Here is a 23,915-nt window from a genome sequence, read left to right as displayed (position 1 = left end):
TTTTACAGTGGAGGTAATGGTAAAATTCTATATTTGAAGGAGAGTCAATGGAGTTTTTCTATGAATTGACTAAAGCAGTGGTCGGCAAACTGCGGCTCACGAGCCACATGTGGCTCTTTGGCCCCTTGAGTGTGGCTCTTCCACAAAATCCACGTGTGGGCGCACATGTACAGTGCGACTGAAACTTCGTGGCCCATGCGCAGAAGTCAGTATTTTGTGGAAGAGCCACACTCAAGGGGCCAAAGAGCCGCATGTGGCTTGCGAGCCGCAGTTTGCCAACCACTGGACTAAAGGATATGAGAGAGGTTAAAATATGATTCCAAAGGTATTGGCCTGAGCTAATGAAAGAATGGATTTGCCATCAGGAGAAATATAGAATGTTAAGGATGGAGCAAGCAGCCTTGGGAATCAGGAGGGTAAAGACCTAGGTTTCAGCTTTGGAAATGTATGATTTGCAATATCTATTAGACATTTTAATAAATATGTCAAGTAGACAGTTGAGTATTCAAGTCTGGAGATTAGATGAGGAGACTAGGCTATATGTTTAAACTCAGAAATTTTCAGTGTATGGATAATATTTAATAATATGAGATTAGAAAATGTTTGTCTCCTCATTTTTGCAGTCTCCCTGTGTTTGTTTTCAGGGAGAGCTACTTAGCGAGAGCTACTATGTCCTTGGACTTGGTAGAGTTGCCCAATGTAGTAGGTGTCCTGTAGGATCCAGTGGCACAGCTTCAATGTTCACCCACGCTGGGCACTCCAGATTCATCCCCTGCCCCGTGTGGGCTGTATATAGCCTCCTGTTGTAGCTGAACATTGATTGCTGTTGGCACATCAATGGGAGGTATTTACCCCAAGGTCCATTGGCTCCAAGGACTGACTGCAACCACCATGGAGGATCAGTTGTACAGGGGCCCACCCCACGGACCAGAATGTATTTCAGTGGGGCTCTGGTGCCTGTGAATATACCCCTTGAGTGTGTCACCTGTGGAGGTGTTTGGGTGGTGGTGCTTTGATGTGGTCTGAAGCTATCCATTCTGTGCACTGGCTTTGGGGCCTTCCAGGAGGTGCAGGTCAAGATTAGCCAGTATATGTGTTCTGTCTGGCACCACCTGACATGAGCTACAAAGCAATCTGCAGATGGCTGATTCTTGTACTGAGCTTGGAGGTATCTGGAGAGGCCACACTGTAAACCAAGACTGGCTGACACTAGTGCTGGGACTGGGGCCACTTAGCAAGAGATATGGGGCACATCAAGGCCAGATGCTGCTTATTTGAGAGGTTTTAGGTAAGTCTGAAGCATGAGCCAAGACAGACAATTTATATGGAAAAGTCACCTGAAACAGCTTGTCAGGGCCCATAAGTTGGTGGGGTGGTCTCTCAGGGAATCACCAGGACCAAGCTAACAGTGTTAGCAGGTTGATGGAGACTATGATATGGCCTCTGCCAGCACTTGTCTAGGAGAAAGCTGCCTCTCCAGCTCTCTCCCTAATGCCAGCCAGTTCAGTTCCTCCCCGTATATCCCTAGTGGCTTTTGAGCTGCTGCCCCACTGCTGGAGTTCAGAAGAAGTGAGTCCAAATAAGTCTGTGTTTGGGCCCTTTATGAGGAACTGCCTGAGACTCCAGCAGCCCTCCATTTTACTCAGCCACAATCCCTGCTGGTTTTTACAGACAGAAGTTATAGGGACTTCTCCTCCCAACTGGGGGTACTGGTGTGGGGTTGGGACCCTCACTTATCAGGGGAGACCTCAACAGCCAAGACATCCTCCCTGCTTTTTATCTACCATGTGGGATCAGCCTGTTCCCAATTTTGCCATTCCTACAAGTCTTGATGTGGCTTCTTCTTTTTATCCTTAGTTGTAGGACTTTCATTCAGCTAGATTCCAGGTGGTTCTGAATGATGGTTGATCTGTAGGTTGGCTGTATTTTTTATGTGGTTGTGGGAGGGTGCAAGTACTGCATTTACCTCTCATTCATTTATTCTTAAATTAATCCATCCATCTCTATGTTCATTTCTTTATAGTTTTGAAAACATTTTTAACACTGGAGAGATAGTAGTTAATATAATTGAACCGCTGAAAGATACTAAACTTGTGTATGCTATTTTATCTACCCAATAAATCTATGAATTCGTTACTACTATTATCTCCATTTTATGGAAGAAGAAGTTGAAGCTCAGAGAACGAAATTTATTTGCTTAAACTCATAACAATGAGTCAGTGATAGAATGTGGGCTTCAGCATGGATATGTCTGACTCCAAAGCCTATTGGAAGATAATAAAGATTAATTATTGGAGATAATTTGTCATAAGTCCCCTCTCCTTAGATTGTATTGCTGAATGTTTATGTAGCAAAATTAACAAGGAAAATCTAGGAAGTACTTAGGGACCTGGGAATTTTATAGTTGGACAAAGTGGTAACTTTTTTTTTTTTTTTTACAACTGGTCATAATTATGATGTTTATTCTGTGGAAAAGGGTGGCTCCCATATAATAGACTTTGATATAAAGATGAATGTGAAATAGTGATTCACTTGCTTTGTGATATTGCAAAAAATACACATTTCTTAAATGGGACATGGGTCTTTCCTTCCTGCTTGAACATTTCTTTCCCTTTTACCTGATTAAGTAATGTTTCACATGCATTGATTCCATTTCCTCCCAGAAGGCATCACTAAACTCTCAAGACCAGGTTAATATTCTTTCCTCAATGTTCCTATAGTGATCAATGTTTACTCTTGTCCTAGCACTTTCTCTCCTTCCTCATTCCTTCCATCCTGTTTGTTAGTTTGTTTCTTCATTATTTCCCTTACTCCTCCCCCTCTTTTATTCATTCATTATACTAACTTATTTAAGTCAACCTTATTCCACTAAGGACAGTTGATTACATATAAATTGAAGGTCATATGCCTTCCCTTTGTATTTCTATCTCTAGAAACTAGCACAGTGCGGAAAACAGTGCAGAGACTTGATAAAGGAACATTTGCTGAATGAACAACTGTGTAGGATGTTTCTATTTAGATTATTACTTAACCTAGAAGCCAAGAAATAACATGTCAACATTCTGAAAGCCTGTTCAATTTTTAATATTAACAGGAACTATTTATTATAATTATTTTAATAGAAATAAACACATTTCTTATCCAAACCCCTAAAGAATCAGAAACACATAATACTAAATAAATGGCAAGAATATTTTTAACCCCTCTCCTTGTTCAAATTTAATTATAATAATCAAATAGGCAGTTCATTTTAAGCACATTTGAAATAAAAAATATCAGAGCGACCTGGCGGTAAGTAACATATGACCACTTGAAAGGTGAATTGTTTCTCTTCCTATAATTTCCTGAAACTACAGGGCCTCCAAATGTTATTGTGAAGATAGGCAGGTAAGCATAAAATAGTGAAATCACAGCTCCCAGGCTTGATTTTCCACTAGTTTTACGATCTTGAGCAACATACAGAATATTCCTGTGTCTTAATTTAACTATAAAATTGTAATATTTACCTCATAAGATTCAAAAGAATAATGCTTAAGATAGTTACAATGATCCTATCTAATAAAAGACAAAAAGGGTAATTAACCATACCTCCATTGGCTAATTAGGGAGATATGCAAATTAACCGCCAACAAAGATGGCGGTTAATTTGCATACGGGAAACCCAGGCAGCAGGCAAGAACCGCGGGGGTGCCGCCTCGCCTGCGGCCCTGTGATCGCATGGCCATCAGAGGGAGAGAGAGCTGAGGCGGTGGTCGCCATGGAGATCAGAGGGAGAGAGAGCCAGGGCACAGGCCAGGCGGCACCACTGGAGGCCTGACATGCAAAGGTTGGGGATGAAATGACTTTTCCCAACCACATCTGCAAATATCCTGGGGAAGGCATCACTGAAGAGTTCACAACAACTCTCTTACTTGGCAAGGAAAAAAACAGTTGGCAAAGGAAACAATCCCTTACATCAAAGTTAAGGTCCTTCTGAGTAAAAAAGAATATTTCCAACGTAAAGGAGAGAGCAGGCAAAAATAATAGGTCCTCATGACTTCCACTGAAGATTGAGCATATGACAGAGTCAAAACGAACATACAAATTAAAACAGAAGTGGACATTCAAATGACCCGAATCAACTGTCACTGTTTGTCCCAATAGCAGCAATGCTTATGTGATAATATAGTTTAACAAACATACAAAACAAGTCCCATGATAAGAGAGGTTCAGCTTCTAAAGTAAATTGAATATGTTCTTTAAAATTCTCATGTACTCCCCTCTGACTATAATTCTTAATTTTCCAATCAGAAAATTACCCCAGGTGATCCAGTAACATGTAGAACTCCAGTAACCTAACTTATTTTAAAAAACAAACATCCCAACCATTTTAAAAATATTTAAATTGATATTTTAGGGTTAAAATTATAGAAGATATTTAGATCCAAATATATTTTCTGAATAGAAAATATTTCAATTTTTGCTTTAAAAAAATAAACATAAAAAAATGTAAGTGACACATTTTCCCAAGGAACTCTGAATTAGTACCTTTCCCTCTAACTTTCTTCAAATTAAGAGAATTTATGGAGTTCCCTATACTGCATAAGTTTTAATGGAAGAAAATAAGACTTTCTAAGAGCATCAAATACATGTTTTCTTATTTACAAACATATATACCCTCCTTTCTCTCTCTCTCTCTCTCTCAAATACATTCTTACTGATTCAGAGAGGAAGGGAGAAGGAGAGAGATAGAAACATCAATGATGAGAGAGAATCATTGATTGGCTGCCTCCTACACGCCCTGTACTGGGGATCAAGCCCACAACCCAGGCATGTGGCCTGACCTGGAATCAAACTGTGACTTCCTGGTTCATAGGTCGATGCTAAACCACTGAGTCACACCGGCTGGTCTCAAATTTATTCCAAGGACATATACAGCTTGAAAAGCTTTGGAAGTAGTTTCAAAAAAAACTAGCTTTTAAGTAACAAGAAAACAGTTATAGAAGAAAGTTTAAATTAAAAGAAAAAAATTGTTTTAATTTATTCAAGAGTGGGAACATCCTCCATGAAAATGTGTACCTTGACTGTGGATGGCTGGGTGGCCTTATCACACCTTAGGAATTCTAATGCTTTTTACAATGAAAAGAAAGAGAGTTTCATCTCATTTCTCTCCCAGGGTAGATGTCTGTCAATAGAAGGTGGACATCAATAAAAGGAGGGGCTTGCACAATCAATCCAGAAAGTCAGCAATCTATGAATAATCCAGAACCGAGTATTTATCTCCTCTGCCTCACACCCTCCCTCCCAGCCAGTGAGCAAGATAATTACTCTCAAGTCAAGCTAAGTGCCCCCCAGTCACAGTGGCCCAATGCTGACATACAAAGCATACAAATAATTCTCACTCTGGCATAAAAGTGACAACTTTCTTGGAAGAAAAGCAGATACTGTAAATTTCTCAAAGGCTTCCTGAAACATTTTTTAAAGTAATTTTTATTTTGTTAGAAAAAATGCATACATGGCAAACCATCTGTAATAAAAGGCATATTCTATAACATTTTACCTGGTCCTACTCATATTTGCAACTATAACCATATTTACAGACAAAATATATCTATACTAATAAAAGAGTAATATGCTAATTAGACTGGGAAACCTTCCAGGAAACCTTCCAGATGTTCTTCTGGACAAAGCCATAGTGGCGGGCCCGAGGTAGAGGCGGTTAGAGGCCAAGAGGGGAGGGCAGCTGTGGGTGATCAGGCTGGTGGGGGGTGGGGCTATTGGGGGTAAGCAGACCAGCAGGGGGGCCAGTTGGGGGCAAGCAGGCCATTAGTGGTGGTCAGTTGGAGGTGATCAGGACAGCGGGGAGGGGCAGTTTAGAGTGAGCAGGCCAGCAGGGGGACAGTTGGGGATGAGCAGGCCAGTGGGGAGGGAAGGTAGGGGCGATCAGGCCAGCAGGGGGGGCAGTTTGGGATGATCAGGCAGGTGGGGGGTGCATTTGGGGGCAATCAGGCCGGCAGGCAGAGTGGTTAGAGGCAATCAGGCAGGCAGGCAGGTGAGCGGTTAGGAGCCAGCAGTCCCAGATTGCGAGAGGGATGTCTGACTGCTGGTTTAGTCCCGATCCCTGTAAATTGGCAGTAGGACATCCTTCGAGGGGTCCCAAATTGGAGAGGGTGCAGGCCAGGCTGAGGAACACACCCTCCCCCGTGCATGAATTTCATGCACTGGACCACTAGTTGGTAATGAAAAGCAATCCTTCCATGTTTTCATTTAATGTACTTATTTGTTAAAAGGGAAAAAGAAAGAATTTCAAGACTACTTGGAACAACTGTGAGGATCACAAATGAAGCAAACATTTTTTAGAAGAGAGTAATGCAAAAGCTGGAGCAATAAGACTGTCAATGGGTAGTGTTACCTCCCCACCCCACCATGCCCAGTTCATCTCCCACTCCCTCCCAGGTTCCCACCAACTCCCTTCAGTTTTGCTCTGTTCTCTTTTTCCCCCCACTTATGGGAAGTTACAAACTTTCCCACCCCCAAAGCAATTGGATAACTTAGGGGACCAAAGGAACTTCTTAGAGAATGTTCCTATTGACATTAAAATATTGATATGCAATGCCTCCCTTCCATTTTACAGATTTGCACATAAAATAATTAAGATACATTTCTTTATGAATGAAAAATCAAGAAATCATTCTAACTTCCTTTCAAGAAGCTTTCCACCATCAAGTTATTTTTCGAAAGCCACCTTGTTTTTGCTTTTTCCTTTTTTGCTTGGGTTTGTTGGAAGGTGGCCGGAGTTGGCAAACCCACCTGGAAGTGTTTCCATGCCTTTGGCATTGGTCTAGGGAGCTAAAGATCTACTACTTATATGCTATCCTAAATTCTTTGAGAGAAAACAAATAAAAGATTCTTTCTAGGACAACTTTTGCCAGTATCTGGTGAGGAATGGTGTGCAATGGAAAACGTATCTTGGCAAAAGCTTTTAGGGAATTTCTGAGTGCCTAGCCTAAATTGTTGCCATCCACTACTGCATCCTCCCTTTTCTCTTAGGGAAACAATTATGTCCCCCTGTTGATTTGATTTCCTAATAAGGTATTTTCATTTCTCTTCATTCCCACTGCGTTATCATACTCCAAACCACAAAGAGATTCACATTGTAATTTGCAAAATTTCTTTACTGTCGTTTTCTACTATCCTTTAAAAATATGTTTTTATTGATTTTGAGAGAGAGGAAGGGAAAAGGGGAGAAAGAAACATTGATAGGCCACCTCCTGCACACCCCGCACTGGGGATCTAGTGAGCTCTTGATGCATGGGACAGTGCTCAATCCACTGAGCAACACCAGCCAAGCTACTATCCTCCTTTTAAAATCCCCAATTTAGCCCAGACAGAGTGGCTCAATGGTTGAACATCGACCTATGAACCAGGAGGTCACAGTTTGATTCCCGGTCAGGGCACATGCCCAGGTTGTGACCCTTCAGGCAGTGGATCAATGATTCTCATCATTGATGTTTCTATCTTTCTCTCCTTCTTTCTTCCTCTCTGAAATCAATAAAAATATATTAAAAACAAAGAAAATAAATAAAATCCCCAATTTAGCCTTTATTTTTACATTTTATCTTTTAGCATTTAATACTTACATAGCTCAAATACTATGAAATACTTTAAATAAAACTATTTTAAACATGCAGGGAAGTATAGAACAAACAAAAATTCAGTTTTAACAAATGTTAATATTTTGTAATTTGTTTCAAATTACACACACACACACACACACACACACACACACACACACACACAGCTTACAGAAATAATTGAAATCACTTTTGTAACTCACATCTGACCCATGCTCTATTTCCAGATGAAACCACTATTCTCCCTGTTCATTTTTTAAACAATACTCACTCTTTACATTGTAACTATGTAAATATATTTATACAGAAGTCCCCCTTGATTGTACTACCTCTCTTATTCAGTTTTTGGATATTCCTGGAGATAATAATTGCCTCATTTAAAATTATGCTCTCCACTAGAATGTAAACATCAGGGGGGCAGAGAATTTTATGCTTTGGTCATAGAAATATTTTCAACAGTTAGATCTATATTTGTTGAATGAATGAATGAACAAATGCTTTCAATTTCCCTTAGGATAAACTTTAAAATATTTATCATAGTTGACAAAGCCCTCTAATTAGAGTTGGCCTTTTCCTAGCTTGCCTGTATCACCTTCCTCCCCTAGGCCCCACATATTCAGTTCTTTACTCTATGTCCAAAACATTCTTCTTTGACATGTTAGTTCGATCAACTCCCATTTTACTTTAATGCTTGCATGTATGCAATTAATTGAAGAGACAACTTTAAACCTTATTTAAGTAGCTTCCACTGATATAATGGTGCTCCGGCACCATTCTGTTCTTCTCTGCTGTTAACACTCAATATCTTATCATTTATCAATATTTAGGAGGATGATTTATTTGAGGGCACAGATCCTGTTCCCTATTCACTGTTAACATAAATATCTGATGATTGTTAAATTAGTAATAGCTACTTGATGTCCTCAATGAAAATAAGGTGAAGTAGTCGTGACATTGTCTATTTTGCTCTCATCGTCCTTTTATAATCTTCTTTCTTTCTTTTCTTTCTAGTTTTCATGCCAGATTCTCTCCTTTCTCTTTCTAACTCAACTCTGAGTCCCTGCTTCCTGCTAGTTTATGATGGATTTTAAGAATATGGCTAGCTTAAAATTTATATTAATGGCTTTATTGATGAAAACACATCCTTAAAATATAATGCAACATTATATGCATATGTTTACACACACATATATGTGTATGAAAAAGTAACCTACCATCCCACCACTCATAAACATCTTTTCTTATCAGTAGGCAACCTTCATTTCAGACATTTTTCTCTTCTTAAAAAAATATTTTATTGATTTTTACAGAGAGGAACGGAGAGGAATAGAGAGTTAGAAACATATATCAGCTGCCTCTTGCACGCCCCCTATTGGGGAACAAGCCCACAACCAAGGTATACGCCCTTGGTCAGAATCGAACCCAGGACCCTTCAGTCCGCAGGCTGACCCTATATCTACTGAGCCATACTGGTTAGGGCATTTCAGACATCTTCCTATGAATTTATATAAGTCTATAGATAAATATAAAGACAGTAATGTCAGTTGATTGCCACTCCTAGTTGTTTTTCTAAATAATTATTCCATTCTAAGTGGGTTCAGATCTCTTAACTGTGCTAACAATATTATACAGTTTTGTTGGGATTAATTTAATTAACATTTGTAAGATACTGAAGCAGTTTCTCGCACACAGGAAGCATAGTCTATGAGTTATTTACTATTACCACCGTGAAGGCACTGACCCAAAGGTGACCTAAACTCTCATGTTGTAGGCTGAAGTGAGGTAACTATAAGCGAAGTGGGTAGAAGAAAAGCTTACTGAAGCTAGCTAGCCCAGGCATCTCTGTGGCGGCTTTTAGGATAGCTGTAGCCATCAGAGCAGTCTCTGGCTGGCAGCTCCAAGTGACCTGTTAGGTTGCATCAGAGTCACTGAGATAGGATTGCAAACAGCCATAGGCTCTTTGGAAAAGTGCTCTAGATCTCACTTAAATGTTAAAGTTCACATAATATCAATGGGGAGATCTCCCCATGTTTGCACTTATTCACGCTCCCCACATACACACACACACACTCACAAATACACACATAGCTAGAGGAATCATTTCCTTCTTCTGCTGAAAAACCTCTACTGGCCCCACACTGTCTATAGGATAAAGTCCAAACATTTTGGTTAAAGGCTAGAATCATTGGACGGTCCTAATTCCTACTTTTGTCTTCATTTGTACTCTCCCCATCATTTTACTGCAGGTTGACACACACTGACTAAGTGCTACCTCTGTGCCAGGGAGTAAGTACATTGTGGACAGAAAAGAAAACACATGTATGGATGTGGAAGAACCACATAGCACTGTGTGTAGATGACAATTACAAGCACCCCCTTACACTAGAATGAAAATGAAAGTTACAAAGTGGTGGTGATTGACACTGGAAAGGTCATAGGAGGAATGGGAGAGAGGGAATTTTGTGTGCCATGTTGAAATACTTGGAGTATATCTATAGAGATATGAAAATGCTGGTAAGTGCTGAGCAATGAAATAAAAGGGATAACTCTGTATTTTGGATACATTATCTAGTAGCAAGATGAATAGTAGACTTAGAGGCATGTGGTATAAATTTGGGAGTAGGGAAATAAACTAGGAAATTACTGTAATAGCTAACTGTGAGAGAAGGAGAACATACTCAAGGGAAGAGTTGTACAGATGGAGGGAGCAGAGGGAGTAAGAATATTTAGCAATTCAAACAGCCAGGTGTGATCGTGACTAGACAAGGTGCTCAGGAATATGGAAGAGTCAATGATTTTTGGTCGGGGCAGCTAGAAGAATGGTCCATTAATAGCCTTGATGCTTACCCACTTTCTAAGATGTTCTGCACTTTTGTATTACGTGAGCTCCCAAGATTATGCCTCAAGAGCAAACTTGCCCAAATTCTTCAGGGTTAGGTAGGCCCTCCTCTATTTTTTCATACCACTTCGTTCATTTTTACCTATAGCCTTTAATATACTATATTACCAGTGTAGATGCTTTTCTCCCACTAGATTATAAGTTTTTTTGAAAACGTAGACTGTATTTTACGTTTTATATTTCCAGTTCCTATTACATTTTCTGGAACAAACAATAAGGCCTTAATTTGTTAAATTAATTAATTCACTCTTGAAAAGCTCAAAGATATCTCAAAGTGATCTTGCTTAAAATCAAACTATTTTTATGAAAGAATGCATTTATTTCTCCAGCCTTTAAGGCAGATTATTTGGTAGCCTTACTTAATATTTACTCCAGCCAATTCATTGGTATATCCTCTTGATTCTACTCCAAAGTCTATTTGAAATTTTCCAATGCACAGTTCAGGCAAGGACACTAAGAAATCTTGCCTGCAGTGCCAACCTGCGGTAATCACCCAACTGGTCTGCCTGATCCCACTTTCTATCCCTCTCCAAATTATTCTCCTGCATGGAAATTAAAATAATATTTTAAAGGTATACACACAATCATGTGTTTATCCTTGTATTTAATAATAAATACTTATATCCTGGGCATGTTCTACATGGCTCTATCTGACCTAGCCCCTGAGGCCTTTCTGATCTCTTCTGACACCATTTTCCCATTTGCTTCCCCATATATAGACCTTCACACGTGCTTCTTCCTTAGCCAGAAAGGCTCTTCTCATGATTCTTTTTGCTAGGTATTTCTATTTAACATTTAAGTCTCAGTTAATTTTCACTCTTTCAGAGAGATCTTTTATAGCCACACATATAAATTATGTCTTTCCTAATATTTTCATTTAAAATATCTTGTTCTTTTACTTTATATTACTTAAACAATTTTCTATACATATGTGTGTGTTTATGTATGTCTCTGTGTGTGGCTGAGAGAGGAAGAGAGGAGGAAATTAATGTTTCTCTTCTAATAAGATGATAATATATATAAGAACCACATCTGGTTTTCAATCTCAGTTTCTCTACCATGTATTTTATAATGCAAATAAAGAAGGAGAAATATTTTTTCTGCTGAATGAATATGGAAGCAGACCATGTCCATTGTCAGCAGAATAGTTTTACAAAATGTAGGACAAGAAATATTATACTCACTTTCAAGGTGTTTAACCATGCAGATAGTTGAATCGGCAAGATAGTTGTTCAATTTAATAACAATACATGTTGAAATTAGAAATTTGAAAAAAGTAAAGAAATAGTAGAAAAGTAAAGATCACAATACTGCTCCTCACTTCCCTCCCACAAAAACCAATCATGTTCGTTTTTCTTTCTGACATGTTACTGTGTGTGTATGCAAGTGGGCTATAGTTCATCTATTCAACTAAATTTATTGAAGGCTATGTGTTCAGCACTGAGTTGGTTTTGGGGTATATAAGAGTATCAGGCCCTGACTGGTTTAGCTCAGTGGATAGAACGTTGGCCTGTGGACTGAAGGGTCCCAGGTTCGATTCCAATCAAGGGCATGTGCCTTGGTTGTGGGCACATCCCCAGTAGGAGATGTGCAGGAGGCAGCTGAATCGATATTTCTCTCTCATTGATGTTTCCAACTCTCTATCACACTCCCGTGCTCTCTGTAAAAAACCAATAAAATATATTTTAAAAAAAGAGTATCAGAAAGTTCATTGTCCTATAGTAAAAAATAGGATTCCAATGCTAACACACGGCACTTAGATATTGCATTAAATCAGATTTTTTTTTTTTATTTTTTAAGAAAAGGAACGTTTTCTGTATAAATACCAATCACTGAAAACAAAGCTTTAATATGAGTTGGTCTCAAAAGGCCCAGGATCTCAGGACTTTGAGAACCAGGCTTTTGGAATAAACTAATACAACTACCAGGAATAGTTTCTTGTCCTGTGAGGGATGGAGATTAACACTGAGGATGCTATAATCTTCTAGCCTAAAGCTGTGCTAAATCCATTTTAATTTTAAAACCATTTGATGACCTGACATAACACATGGTGGGCCCTCTTATCGAGATTTTTAAAAAATATCCAAGTAGATAATTTATTTTGTCTGTACCACCATCTATATAGTTTTTAATAAGGGCTGTGGATGAAAATTATAAAATTAAGCTAGATCTATGACCACTTCAATGGTCCCATCTTGTAGTTTGGATTTTAAAAATATTTTCCCAACATAAATGAAGCATAGAGATTTTTTTTCTCTATTTTCTTTGAAAACTTAGTCTCATAGGACCACTCCTCATACTCCTATTTGCACAAATCTGTTAATTAACTGGAATCATATTTTTATCTTTTTGCCTCCCTCATTAAGTTAAGATAGAGGCTGTATCTTTATTTCAGTGAGGCAAACAGGCATATAACATACATTGAATAAATTATAAAGAAAGATGAAAGCTATCATATGCTGTTTTTATATTGTAAAAATTAGAAGTATAATTTTTAGAACACAATGACACATTCCTTAACATCTTTTGCAGAAAATAAAGCCAAACCAAAATAACACAAAACAAACACCCCCTACCATACTCCCTAAAAAACTAAACAAAAAACAATCAGACATCAGTCATGCCCTGTGCTGACAGTATTTAAAAACTCATTAGTTGGAAGTCCCTGGTTTAGATTAAGGAAAAGCACTAAGAGAAACAAAGAGTTTTATATCAATATCTACCCAATTCTGTGTAACCTTTTTACTCTTGGATATGTCATGACATATCTTAGTTTCTTCCTGGCCAATAGCTCTTTCCTCCTCAAATGACAGTAACCTGGGGTCCTGCATAAAAATTTCTGAGAATATCCTCAGGATGGCATGAAAACCTGGGGATTCTGATCTGGTTTGGTGGGAAGGGTGGGAATATAAGCCAATTTCTCTGTAAGATGTATAGATTTTCACAATTAGCCAGGTGTTGGGGAGGTTTCTGTTCTGAAGGAAATTCATAAACCAAGGCCATCAAGATGAAAAATGCTTGTTGATATGACTCCCTCCTCCCATGTTTGTGTCTTCTTCAGGTTTTTTGTTTGTTTGTTTATTTGCTTGCTTGTTTAAGAGAGAGCTGCACCTATGCTGACATTGCGATACATGTACTAGTACCTGTAAGATCATCGGTGGGCCAGGACCCCAGTTGGCACGCCTTGCAGGTGTACTCGTCAGAGACATACTCGTTCTCTTTACATGGTGTACAGGTCCAACAGCAGCTGACTTCGCCCTTCCGGATCACCTAAGGCAAATATTTAAAATTCTGATTATTTCGTTGCATAGATAAAAATCCAGCAAAATCTTTTATTCAAATGTATTGCTTTGTACAGCAGAAAGGGCTTTACATAAACTATTTCAAATGTTACCAGATGGGCAGTATAAGTATTAATGTTCTCATTAAATAATTAAAGAAACAGGCTAAGTAACCAGTTCAGTATCATAACATTGCTGGTGATAGGGTCAAGAATTAAATTAAATGTAAGTCTTTGGATAATTAACTTTAGATACCTGTATTTAATTAAGTGCCTGTGTTTTGTTCACATATAAATACACATACATCTACATATATGTGTATGTAACTGAATTTTCTTGAGGCTGTGCCTCTCTTTCCCTCAAATTAAGAATTTTTCCTCTCTATAGTTACATTGGCTTTCTTCCAATAGCTAAACGTTTTAGCAAAAAACATTGTACATCTGCTAAAGTTAAAAAAAATCTATCCACATTGTTAAAAATATAATTAGGAATTTGTATTGAATGAAGAGGGAGAATTTGAACTTTTTGGGGGAGCTCATCACTTGGTATCTGTTTCTACTGGTTCAGTAATTCAGCCATTTCTTCTTATTCTAGTAGCTTTCATTTGCTTGGGATGAAGGTGGATAGGGATAAGGTCATTGAGACTATTATATACACTTCATCTATTTGATTTTTTTAAGGCAATAGAAAAGAACTGAAACAATTTGACAGTTGAAAGAGCCTCAGATGTTATTTTTTAGAAATGGTTGCCTTTTCCCACCCCACTCCTGGTTCATGAATAGCCTCTGTGGGATAGAGATAGGTTCATTAAACATTGCTATAAATAATTAAAACTGTGATTAATAACCAGCAATAACCAGACACAGCAATGATTACACTCTATTTCTTGTCTTAGTTGCTGACTCTATTAAGGATCTTTGCTAATAATAATGTCCAGATATTTATAGCCAAATACAGTTGTAAGGTGGCACCTCTTTCTTATTTTGTAGCACCCTTATGCTGGCTCTCCACACTGCAGTGATACAAGTAGGGCAAGCATGTCAAACTCTAAGGCTAACATGGGCCAAATAAACGAGGCATGCAGCCCGCGGGCCATGAGTTTGACATGCTTGAAGTAGGGCATGGTGACAAAAAAGGTTAAAATGTCCTTTCTTTGTAATAACCAGAGAAGTGAGACAAAATTGCTAACTAGCCCTGTTTAATCGAGCTAAAGTATTCTCTCTAATGATATTGACTATTTTCTGGCTATTTAGTGAATGCCATATGCTGTTATCTCTGTATCACAAAGCTGATTTTATTTTACTCATTTTTTTCCCCCGGGGAGGAAATGGAGGCATAGTGAGCTCATCCAGCATATATGGGTAAATGAAGAATCAAACAGTGGCTGTTGGACTCCAAGACGCATGCTCTTAAACACTGAGCCTTTTTGGTCTATATAAAGTTTGAGTTCATGATATTTTGGAAGATGTACTGGCCTGGGAATCAAGAGGTACCATGGCTCTAGCCTTACTCATACCCACTAAGGAGATGTGCATCCTGCAGCTGATCCTATTTCTTCAAACGAATACCATTGCTTTTAAAATACACCTACCTTTACAGGGTTTCCTGAGGATTTCTTTTTAATGTTGTAAAATACAGTAGCTAAAACTAAATGCCCACTTAACTTTTTCAGAGATCAATTAATGGACAGCCTGGCCAAGTTCAAAGCCCGTTGATGTACAGAGTTTTATAAATGGAACTATTCCACCATCAGGCAAAGTTTAATAAAAACCTGCCTAGATGGATAGTATGTAATTTGTGCACTTGTCTTTCTTTACTAAAATACACTCAGAAATTCTTGTTCCAATAACAGAATTTAAGGATTAAAAAATACCACAGTGATTTGTAAACTGTAGAATGCTAAAAATGTTAACTTTTTTACTAGTAGTATGCATATAAATATTCATCCAGAGAAATTAATTTCATTTTTGGGGTAATTTCAACCACACTGGTAAAAAATGGTAAAACTACCATTGGACAAGTACTAGTAATGCAATCAGACACATTTCAAATACTGAAGAATTCTCTTTCTTAGCAGGGCCTGGCAAACAAAAGCAGTTGCATTTTTCCTTCTAGAAATATGCTGACTTCCTATGGTTCAATTCATAATGGTTTGTGAATTTCATTTTTTTTACCAGAATAAGTTTATGCCCTTCTCCAAGATTAATTCAAATATTACAATATTATTTTGAATCAGTGGTGACAAGTAATATGTCTTCTTCTGATCATTCAAAACTGATTTGTTCTACTTTATTTCACTTGTTATATATGTTCTCTTCACATTCATTTTGAATACAAGACATGGTGACAATTCTCTTTCATAGTAATTCCCATTTTTTTTGAACATCCCGGAAGTAGTGCTATTTTCTTTATGAATAAAAATATGTAACATATTTGAATCTTTGCTAAACTAATGTCCTTTCATGGACTCAACTAAGTTAGTAAATCTGAACAATGCCATAAGATGTTGATATCATTAATGAAGTTGCTAAGTGACAATCTTAAAACATATTAAGAAAATGTTGTCAATTTTATATTCAATAGAGTGAAAATGAGAGCTGGTTAGAAAAATAGAATTTGGGATTAAAAAGACTACATAAAAATTATTACAAGTTAACTAGTATTTAAAATCTTATAATAGGGAATCAAATTCTTCCACTGTGTAAGTTGGTCTTAGTAGAATGGGGTAGAAAAGTATATGCAGTTAACCCTTGAACAATGCAAGGGCTGGGGGTGCCAAACCCCATCTCCCCTCACTCTGCACAGTCCAAAAACCACATATAATTTTTGACTCCACAGGAACTTAAGTTGTCTCTTGGTATCTGCAGGGCAATGTTTCCAGGACTCCCAGAAGATACCAAAATCTGTTGATGCTCTCCAGTCCTCTATATAAAAGGATATAGATCAATGCATATTATATAGAAATCTTTCAAATCAGCCATTCAGTATTTTGAAGTTAAATGTTCAAACTGTGTTGCTATGAAGGGTTAAAACAATGTCCAAGAGGTAATTTACACAGAATAATATTTCTATAGGAAGAACTGGAAATTGTGGATAATAGATATTCTGAATGAGTCCATAAAGAATTTCACGTGACGTGTTTAACTGAAAGATGATTGATTGGCCAAGATGCAGACTATCATTTGATGTTATAGGTTAGCAAACTTTCTGCAAAGGACCAGAAAGTAAATGGTTTAGGCTTTGTAGGCCATGCAGTCGCTACTAAAATCCAACTATGCAACTCTATTTGCAATAGCAAATGTGAAAGCAGTCATAAACAATACATAAAGAAATAAACATTGCTGTATTTCAATAAAACTTTATTTACAAAAACAGGCAGGAAGTCAGATTTGGCCTGTGGGACATAGCTGACCAACCCTCATACACCGTAACAAAACATGAGGAAATTTTCAGATACTGCATAAGTCATTGAGCTATTCAGCAGATATTAATAAATTTATATTTATCTTTGCTTATCTTGTCATTCTTCCTTCTGATCTTATGCTTACTAAATCTTCATGGTGACCCTTTGAAGACTTTATAATTGATACTGAAATATTCAATGAACAAATACCTCAAATGTCTTTTAAACAGAGTGAAGATGTGGTTGATTGAAAAGAGCAAACCAGCTGCTTTAGGTATATATAATGCCTGGAGCATCCTATAGTACTTAAATAACTATTTGATTAATACCTTATTTTGATAATTGATCTTTCTTCCCCTAGGACATTGTATTCCAACAAATAAGCCCCATTTAATTTTTATTATACCTTTATCCCCTTCTTTTACTGGATTATTTCCTGTGTAGCCAGACCTCATCCTGTATAATAAAAGGCTAATATGCAAATCAACCAAATGGCAGAATGGTCGCTATGACTCACACTGATCACCAGGGGGCAGATGCTCAATGCAGGAATTGCCCCTTGGTGGTCAGTGTGCTCCCACAGGGGGAGCTCCACTCAGCCAGAAGCCCTGAACTGGGCTCATGGCTAGAAGGCACAGCGGCAGTGGCGGGAGCCTCTCTTGCCTCCACGGCAGCTCTAAGGATGTATGACTGACGGCTTAGGCCTGCTCCCCATGGGCCTAAGCCATCAGTCCTACATCCCCTGAGGGCTCCCGGACTGTGAGAAGGCACAGACTGGGCTGAGAGACCCACCCCCTGAGTGCACAAATTTCATGCACTGGGCCTCTAGTCCTATCTAATAATAGACAAACATGGTAATTAACTGTGCCTTTGCTATGCCTCCCATTGGCTAATCAGCACAATATGCAAATTAACCCAACCAAGATGGCGGCCGGCAGCCACACAGCTGAAGCGAGCAGGAGGCTTGCTTGCTCCAGTGATGGAGGAAGCCAAGGTTCCCCTCCTGCTCTGAGCTCCAAAAGCAACAAAGTTTCAATTATAGAAGCTAAACAAACCCCAGATACCTGCTTTTAGCAGGCCATGGCCTCAGAGCTGGAGCGAGCAGGAGTGGCTCTCAGCTCCAGTGATGGCAACAAAGTTTCAATTATAGAAGGTAAATAAATCCCAGAATAAAAAAAGAAAAAAGAAAAAAAGGAGAGACTGGGAGCTTCAGTTGCCCGCCAGCCTGAAAACAGCCATCAGCCCCTCATCCAGGCTGGCCAGGCACCCCACTGTGAAAGGGTTGTTTGACCCCCAAAGGGGTCGGGATGCACAGGTTGAGAACCACTGCTCTAACTGAACCATACCAACCAGGAATACCTTTTCTTCCTGCAGCTTTTTCAAGTTCTCTATTTTGGGCACACATTTATCTTCTCTCTGTGCTTTCAGGTGCAGCGATCTTATCACCTCACTCAGTTTCAACTTTAGCTATGTTCAATTCCTAAGTCTGTATCCTCAGTCTTATTTCTCATTGTTATAGACCAATATTTTCTACCACTGATTAGATATCTCAAAACCAACAAGCCCCAAATTAACCCATTGCCTTTTCTCTAAAACTATTTTTAGTTTTTGTTCCTGACAATGGTACTTTCTAGTTACTAAGAGTCGAAATCACAAGTGGCTCAAACTTCTTTCTCTTCTCCAATCATACATCCAATTGGTAGCCAGGGTTTGTTGAGTCTACCTGTAATGTTCATCTCAAGCATCTCCCTTGCTCCCTTTCTATTCTCACTGTTTCTTCCACAATTCAGGACCCTCATCACCACAGTGTACTTCTAACTTGTCTCTTCTTTCATTATTTATGTTTCAGAACTCTACTCTTGAATCTTCACCTTCTAGTTCATGGTGCAATGTCTGACATTTTATTCAGGAGAAATTTCTCCCTTTATTTTGTATAAACTTATATAGCTCCCCTTTTTTCTTTCTTAATAAAGTCATCCCATTTTACATGATGTTAGTTATCTGTGCCCATGATGTTTTTCCTCATCTAAATTATAACTCTTCTGATAGTAAATGCATCTAACTTACTTTTATACCATTGATATAAACCATTACATTAGTAGGAGTTTGGTAAATATTCGTTAAGATAATTACCAATTAATGTAATTTCCAACTGTGAACTATTTATTCCCAGGAAGTATGTCTTTAAAGGCTTACATGAATAGAAAGGGTGTGGGCAAGCATGACTCATCAGTTGGTTCAGTGAGTTCAAGCACTAAGCCTATTGTGGGTCATGCTAGATATCATGAGGAATCAATGAGAAAAAAGTAAAAAACACAGTTTCTGACATTAAAAGCTTATAATATAAAAAAACAGGTACCTAAAATTTTAAACAACAGCCAAAGATATTGAACACTTCTGGTTCTGAATTTACAACAACCATTAAAGAAACATGGACTCCATTTTACCTTTATCTGGCCTTTCTCACATGGTTCACTGCACACAGATCTGATGATGGTGTTTTTCTTGGACCATACCTCATCATCATCCATTTTTAATTCTCCATTGTCCCAGCTTCCAACATTGATATAATCAAAATAATCTTTTCCCATTTCCTTGAAGTTCATTATTTCATACCTTAGAAATGAGAATGTAATAATTACTCATCTAACAATATAAAATCTCAGCCATGAAAAATCAAAAGATTTCATTCCCAAACAATGTAAAAAATTAGTGATACTGGAATTTTCCATGACAGTACACTAAGACTAACAACAACAAAAAACCTGTCGGTTTCACTTTGTCTTAAAAGAGACTTTTTTTTTTTTTAAATTCAAGCATACACCTGAAATAGAAAGTAATCCCATCTGAGAAGGTGATCTGACCTTAGCAGGATGAAAGACAAATTTTGAAATAACTTCAAGAAGTTTAAACAAGTACTGCTCTTAGGCTCCTAAAAAAGATAGAAAGGTTTTCATCTCCACTCAAGTAAAATAAAATTTCCCTTTTCTAACCAAGTGAGAAATTTGGTAAATCTTTAATCTTCAGCTATAGGGAATGTAGGGGTAATTTGGAGAGGGCCTGTTTTCCTTTCTTACTTTATCCTTTATCAATGGCAAAAGTCATTCTATAAGGATACCTGCAGTGATATTTAAAATAAGCCTGAAAATAGCTTCTACAGCACCTCATGTAATGTAAAAATCCCCAGATATACTAGCACCCTGTGAGTTACTAGCTGTTATTCTTATTTTGAGCATAGGGATAGCGATGTAAAGAGGGAAAATTGATGTGTTTAGGTGATTTGTCTTATATTAAGAACATTACCAGAGAATCATTTCTGAAATAATTTTTCAATCTGGGTACCTTGGATGAGTAGGAGAATCACTGTGTCAGTTCCTATAGACACACCTGTCGGTATGCCTTAGGTGCACAGTGCTTTCACATAGTACCCTCTGATACTCCCTCCCAGGACTTACAGGATTGGCAGATGGGCGCTTATGAATGCCTCCTGCAACCGCCCATGCTCAGCATGCTTAGTTATCTGGAATTTGATATGGATGGAAAACTTTCTAGCTTTGGGGTTCAAGTTGCCAGATTGTCATAGTCAGACCAATACTCAGCACATAGATGCTAAGAACAAATCTGACATCAATCTGTTTGGACATACATTGTAAAACGATACCATTCTGGTTTCATTTCCGATCACATGTTTTACTGTAGTTATCTTTTTCAGAACGTTAACTCATTCTTAAGTTTTGTCGGCTATTCCGTGGCCAGAGGATAGCTCTACAGTGTTTTATTCGCAGTTGGTAACAATTTTGAGTAGCTGTCCAAATTCCATTTCTAAAACAAAAACACACACCCATCTATAGGATACAAAACCGAGTCCTACGTCTTTCCACTCTGCCAGTTACCCCATGGCTGCTAAGCTGAGGTATTAGAACATAGAACGAAGGTAAAAAGGACTCATATATGTGATGTCATTGGCTACTTCAAATATATTGGGCTTCTAGCTCTTCAAAAGGTGACTCTGTGCTGTGAGCAAGTAACTTTTGAACATTCCAGGCTGGGAAGAGGAAAGAAATGTAGGTGTCAGGAGGCTTCTCTCTTTGCTGCTATTGATCTGAACAGATCTGAGGGTTTCATTATTCACCCCCAAATAAGCCATCAATCCAATTCTACCAATTCTTAACTCTGAAAAGATCTAGCCCAAACTGTTAATTCCACAGCTAATGGAACTGAAACTCAGTAAGGTAGTGAGTCTGACCTGATTGCAGAACATGCCAGCAGCTGAGCCAAGACCTAACCTCAGCCTTTAGGCCCCATTATCGAAATCTATTCGAAAGAGCTAAGAAATCAATTTCCCATTGTTTCATATTGCAGAAATCTGAACTACTCTACATTTTAAGGCTCTTACTACTATATCTATGCCTGTTTTGTTTTCTATAGGAGAATTAGTGAAAAGTGAAAGGACTTAGTTTTCAAAAAATAAACATGAAAAAAAATTTGCCACTTCTTTAACTGGCCATAATTTCAAGTTGAAATATCCCGAAGATTTTAAAATATTGTCTCTATGGCTAAAAAAATCTAAAATACATTTTAACCAAGAGGAAAAAAATGTGTTCCATTAGTTTAGCCACAAAACTAAAGGAAGGCAGGGCTCAGTTACAGAAATAACTGTCTGAGTGATTATAACTTTCTGAAAATTAAAGCAGGCTTCCTCAGTAATGGTGAGGTTCTCCTGACCCAATGGGCTGAAGAAAGATTGTTGTCAGAGGAATTGAAACATCATTTGGTGGAGGGCATTGTAGAGAGCATGGGATGTATATGGCTTCTAGGGTCCTCTCAGTCTATAATTCTGATGCCAAGGTGATTTTTTTTAAAAAAAGTTTGTTTTAAATCCTTACTGGAGAATATTTTTCCATTGATTTTTTAGAGAAAGAGTGGAAGAGAGGGAGGAAGGGGAGAGAGAGAAAGAAAAAAAAATGATGGGATAGAGACACATTGATTGGTTGCCTCCCTCATGCTCCCCGACCTGGTCAGGGATAGAACATGTAACTGAGGTATGTGCCTTTGACCGAGAATTGAACCCACAACTCCTCAGTCTGTGGGCTGACCCTCTAACCATTACCCCAAACCACCCAGGTGTAAAAAAAGTTTAATTCTTAAAAATGTGGTAAATATTCTGTTGGTCAATGTAATGGGCTCTCCAAACACTGGTCCCTACAACAAAGCAATTATAGTGACCTATGCCTTTGGAGTGGTGTAATCACAGAGTAAAGGAGACCACAGAGTTGGTTTGACCAAAAGTTATGCCTACGGTCTGTATAGTCTCATTTTCCTGTTACTAATTGAGTATGTAACCTTGACCATTCCTCGTCCTTTCTCTGAAACTCAGTTTTCTCCCATGGAAGTTAGCATATTGAAACAGGTCATCTGTATGACCCTTCTATGGACAGGGCCACATAATAAGAATCAGTGTGCAAACCAGCTCAGTATCTGCACATTTCTAGGGTCCTACCCTTGTTTACTACTTGTCACTCTAATTTTGTCCATCTGTTCCTGATTTCCTGTCTTCTTTTGGGATAATTTGGGTTTTAGAATTCCTCTATTGCAGTGGTTCTCAACCTTGGCTGCACATTAGAATCACCTGGGAATCTTTTTTAAATCCTGATTTCTGGGCCTCATCCTCCGGAAATTCTGTTTCTTTGTTACTAATGTTGTGGCCCCACCCCATAACAAAGAAACAGAATTTCCGGAGGATGAGGCCCAGAAATCAGGATTTTAAAAAGATTCCCAGGTGATTCTAATGTGCAGCCAAGGTTGAGAACCACTGCTCTATTGGCTTTTTAGCTATTCCTCTTGTATTAAAATTTAAGTGGGTGTTTACAGGATTACAATATGTATTCTTAATTTATCTTATTTTCTACTTAGTTAATGTGCCACTTAATGTAAAATATAAAAACCTTGCCCATGTATAATTCTATACCCCCTTCCTTCATGTTGTTAAATATGTTACATTCACATATTTTACATTCACTTATAAATCTCACAATATAATGTTACAATTTTTGCTTTAAGTAGTCATTGGTCTGACATTGACTCTTCATGTTTCCTCTGTCCAATTATGGTCAGTTCCAGACCATGACAATGCCTCTGAAATCTTAGTTTCCAATGAACTCTCTATACCAGAGGTTGGAAAACTTTTGTTGTAAAGGGGCAGACAGTAAATACTTCAGGCTATGCGAAATTGCCTCTGGTTTGTGGAACTTCTCTACATTGCTAGTGTCATGTGAAAGCAGCCACAAGACAGTATCTAAACAAATGAGTGCAAATGTGTTCCAATAAAATCTTATTTATAAAGAGAGCAGACTCTCATTGACCTGCAGACAATAGTTTGCTGACCTGTAATCTATATACCGTTGATGGTAAATAGTAAAGGTCCACATTTCTTAGCTATAATTCCGAATTCCTTAGAGCTCTGAAAACCACAGTTTTTTTGTTTGTTTTTTTTTTTGTTTTACTTTTACCTTCACTTGGCAGTATAACAGAAGCCTATCTGAACTTACCTAGTGACAGAACCTGGCCCACATTGTCATGAGGCTGCTTATAGTCAGTCTATTTATCACACTTCATGTGAATATTCATGTTTTGCTGCAGAAATATTAATGTGTTGATAAAAAGTGCTGCTCCACAGCATGCCAGGGGCATTAGAGGACTGTATAACCCAGGGGTGGGCA

General features: G+C 38.1%; 1 protein-coding gene across 2 annotated transcripts in view; it reads right to left on the bottom strand.

Moving 5' to 3' along the window:
- Positions 1–23,915, bottom strand: part of GRM5 (glutamate metabotropic receptor 5) — a 452,554-nt gene that overhangs the window by 64,935 nt on the left and 363,704 nt on the right. For both annotated transcript variants that reach the window (XM_036324725.1, XM_036324724.1), the window contains exons 6-7: positions 19,644–19,812; positions 13,656–13,782 (exon numbers count right to left, since the gene is read on the bottom strand). In XM_036324725.1, coding sequence (XP_036180618.1) covers positions 13,656–13,782; positions 19,644–19,812 — 296 coding nt within the window. The remainder of the gene's footprint in view (positions 1–13,655; positions 13,783–19,643; positions 19,813–23,915) is intronic.

This window comes from Myotis myotis, unplaced genomic scaffold, assembly GCF_014108235.1.
Source record: "Myotis myotis isolate mMyoMyo1 unplaced genomic scaffold, mMyoMyo1.p scaffold_m19_p_10, whole genome shotgun sequence".
In the NCBI taxonomy this organism is placed as follows: domain Eukaryota; kingdom Metazoa; phylum Chordata; class Mammalia; order Chiroptera; family Vespertilionidae; genus Myotis; species Myotis myotis.
This window is presented reverse-complemented; position numbering and strand designations above follow the sequence as displayed.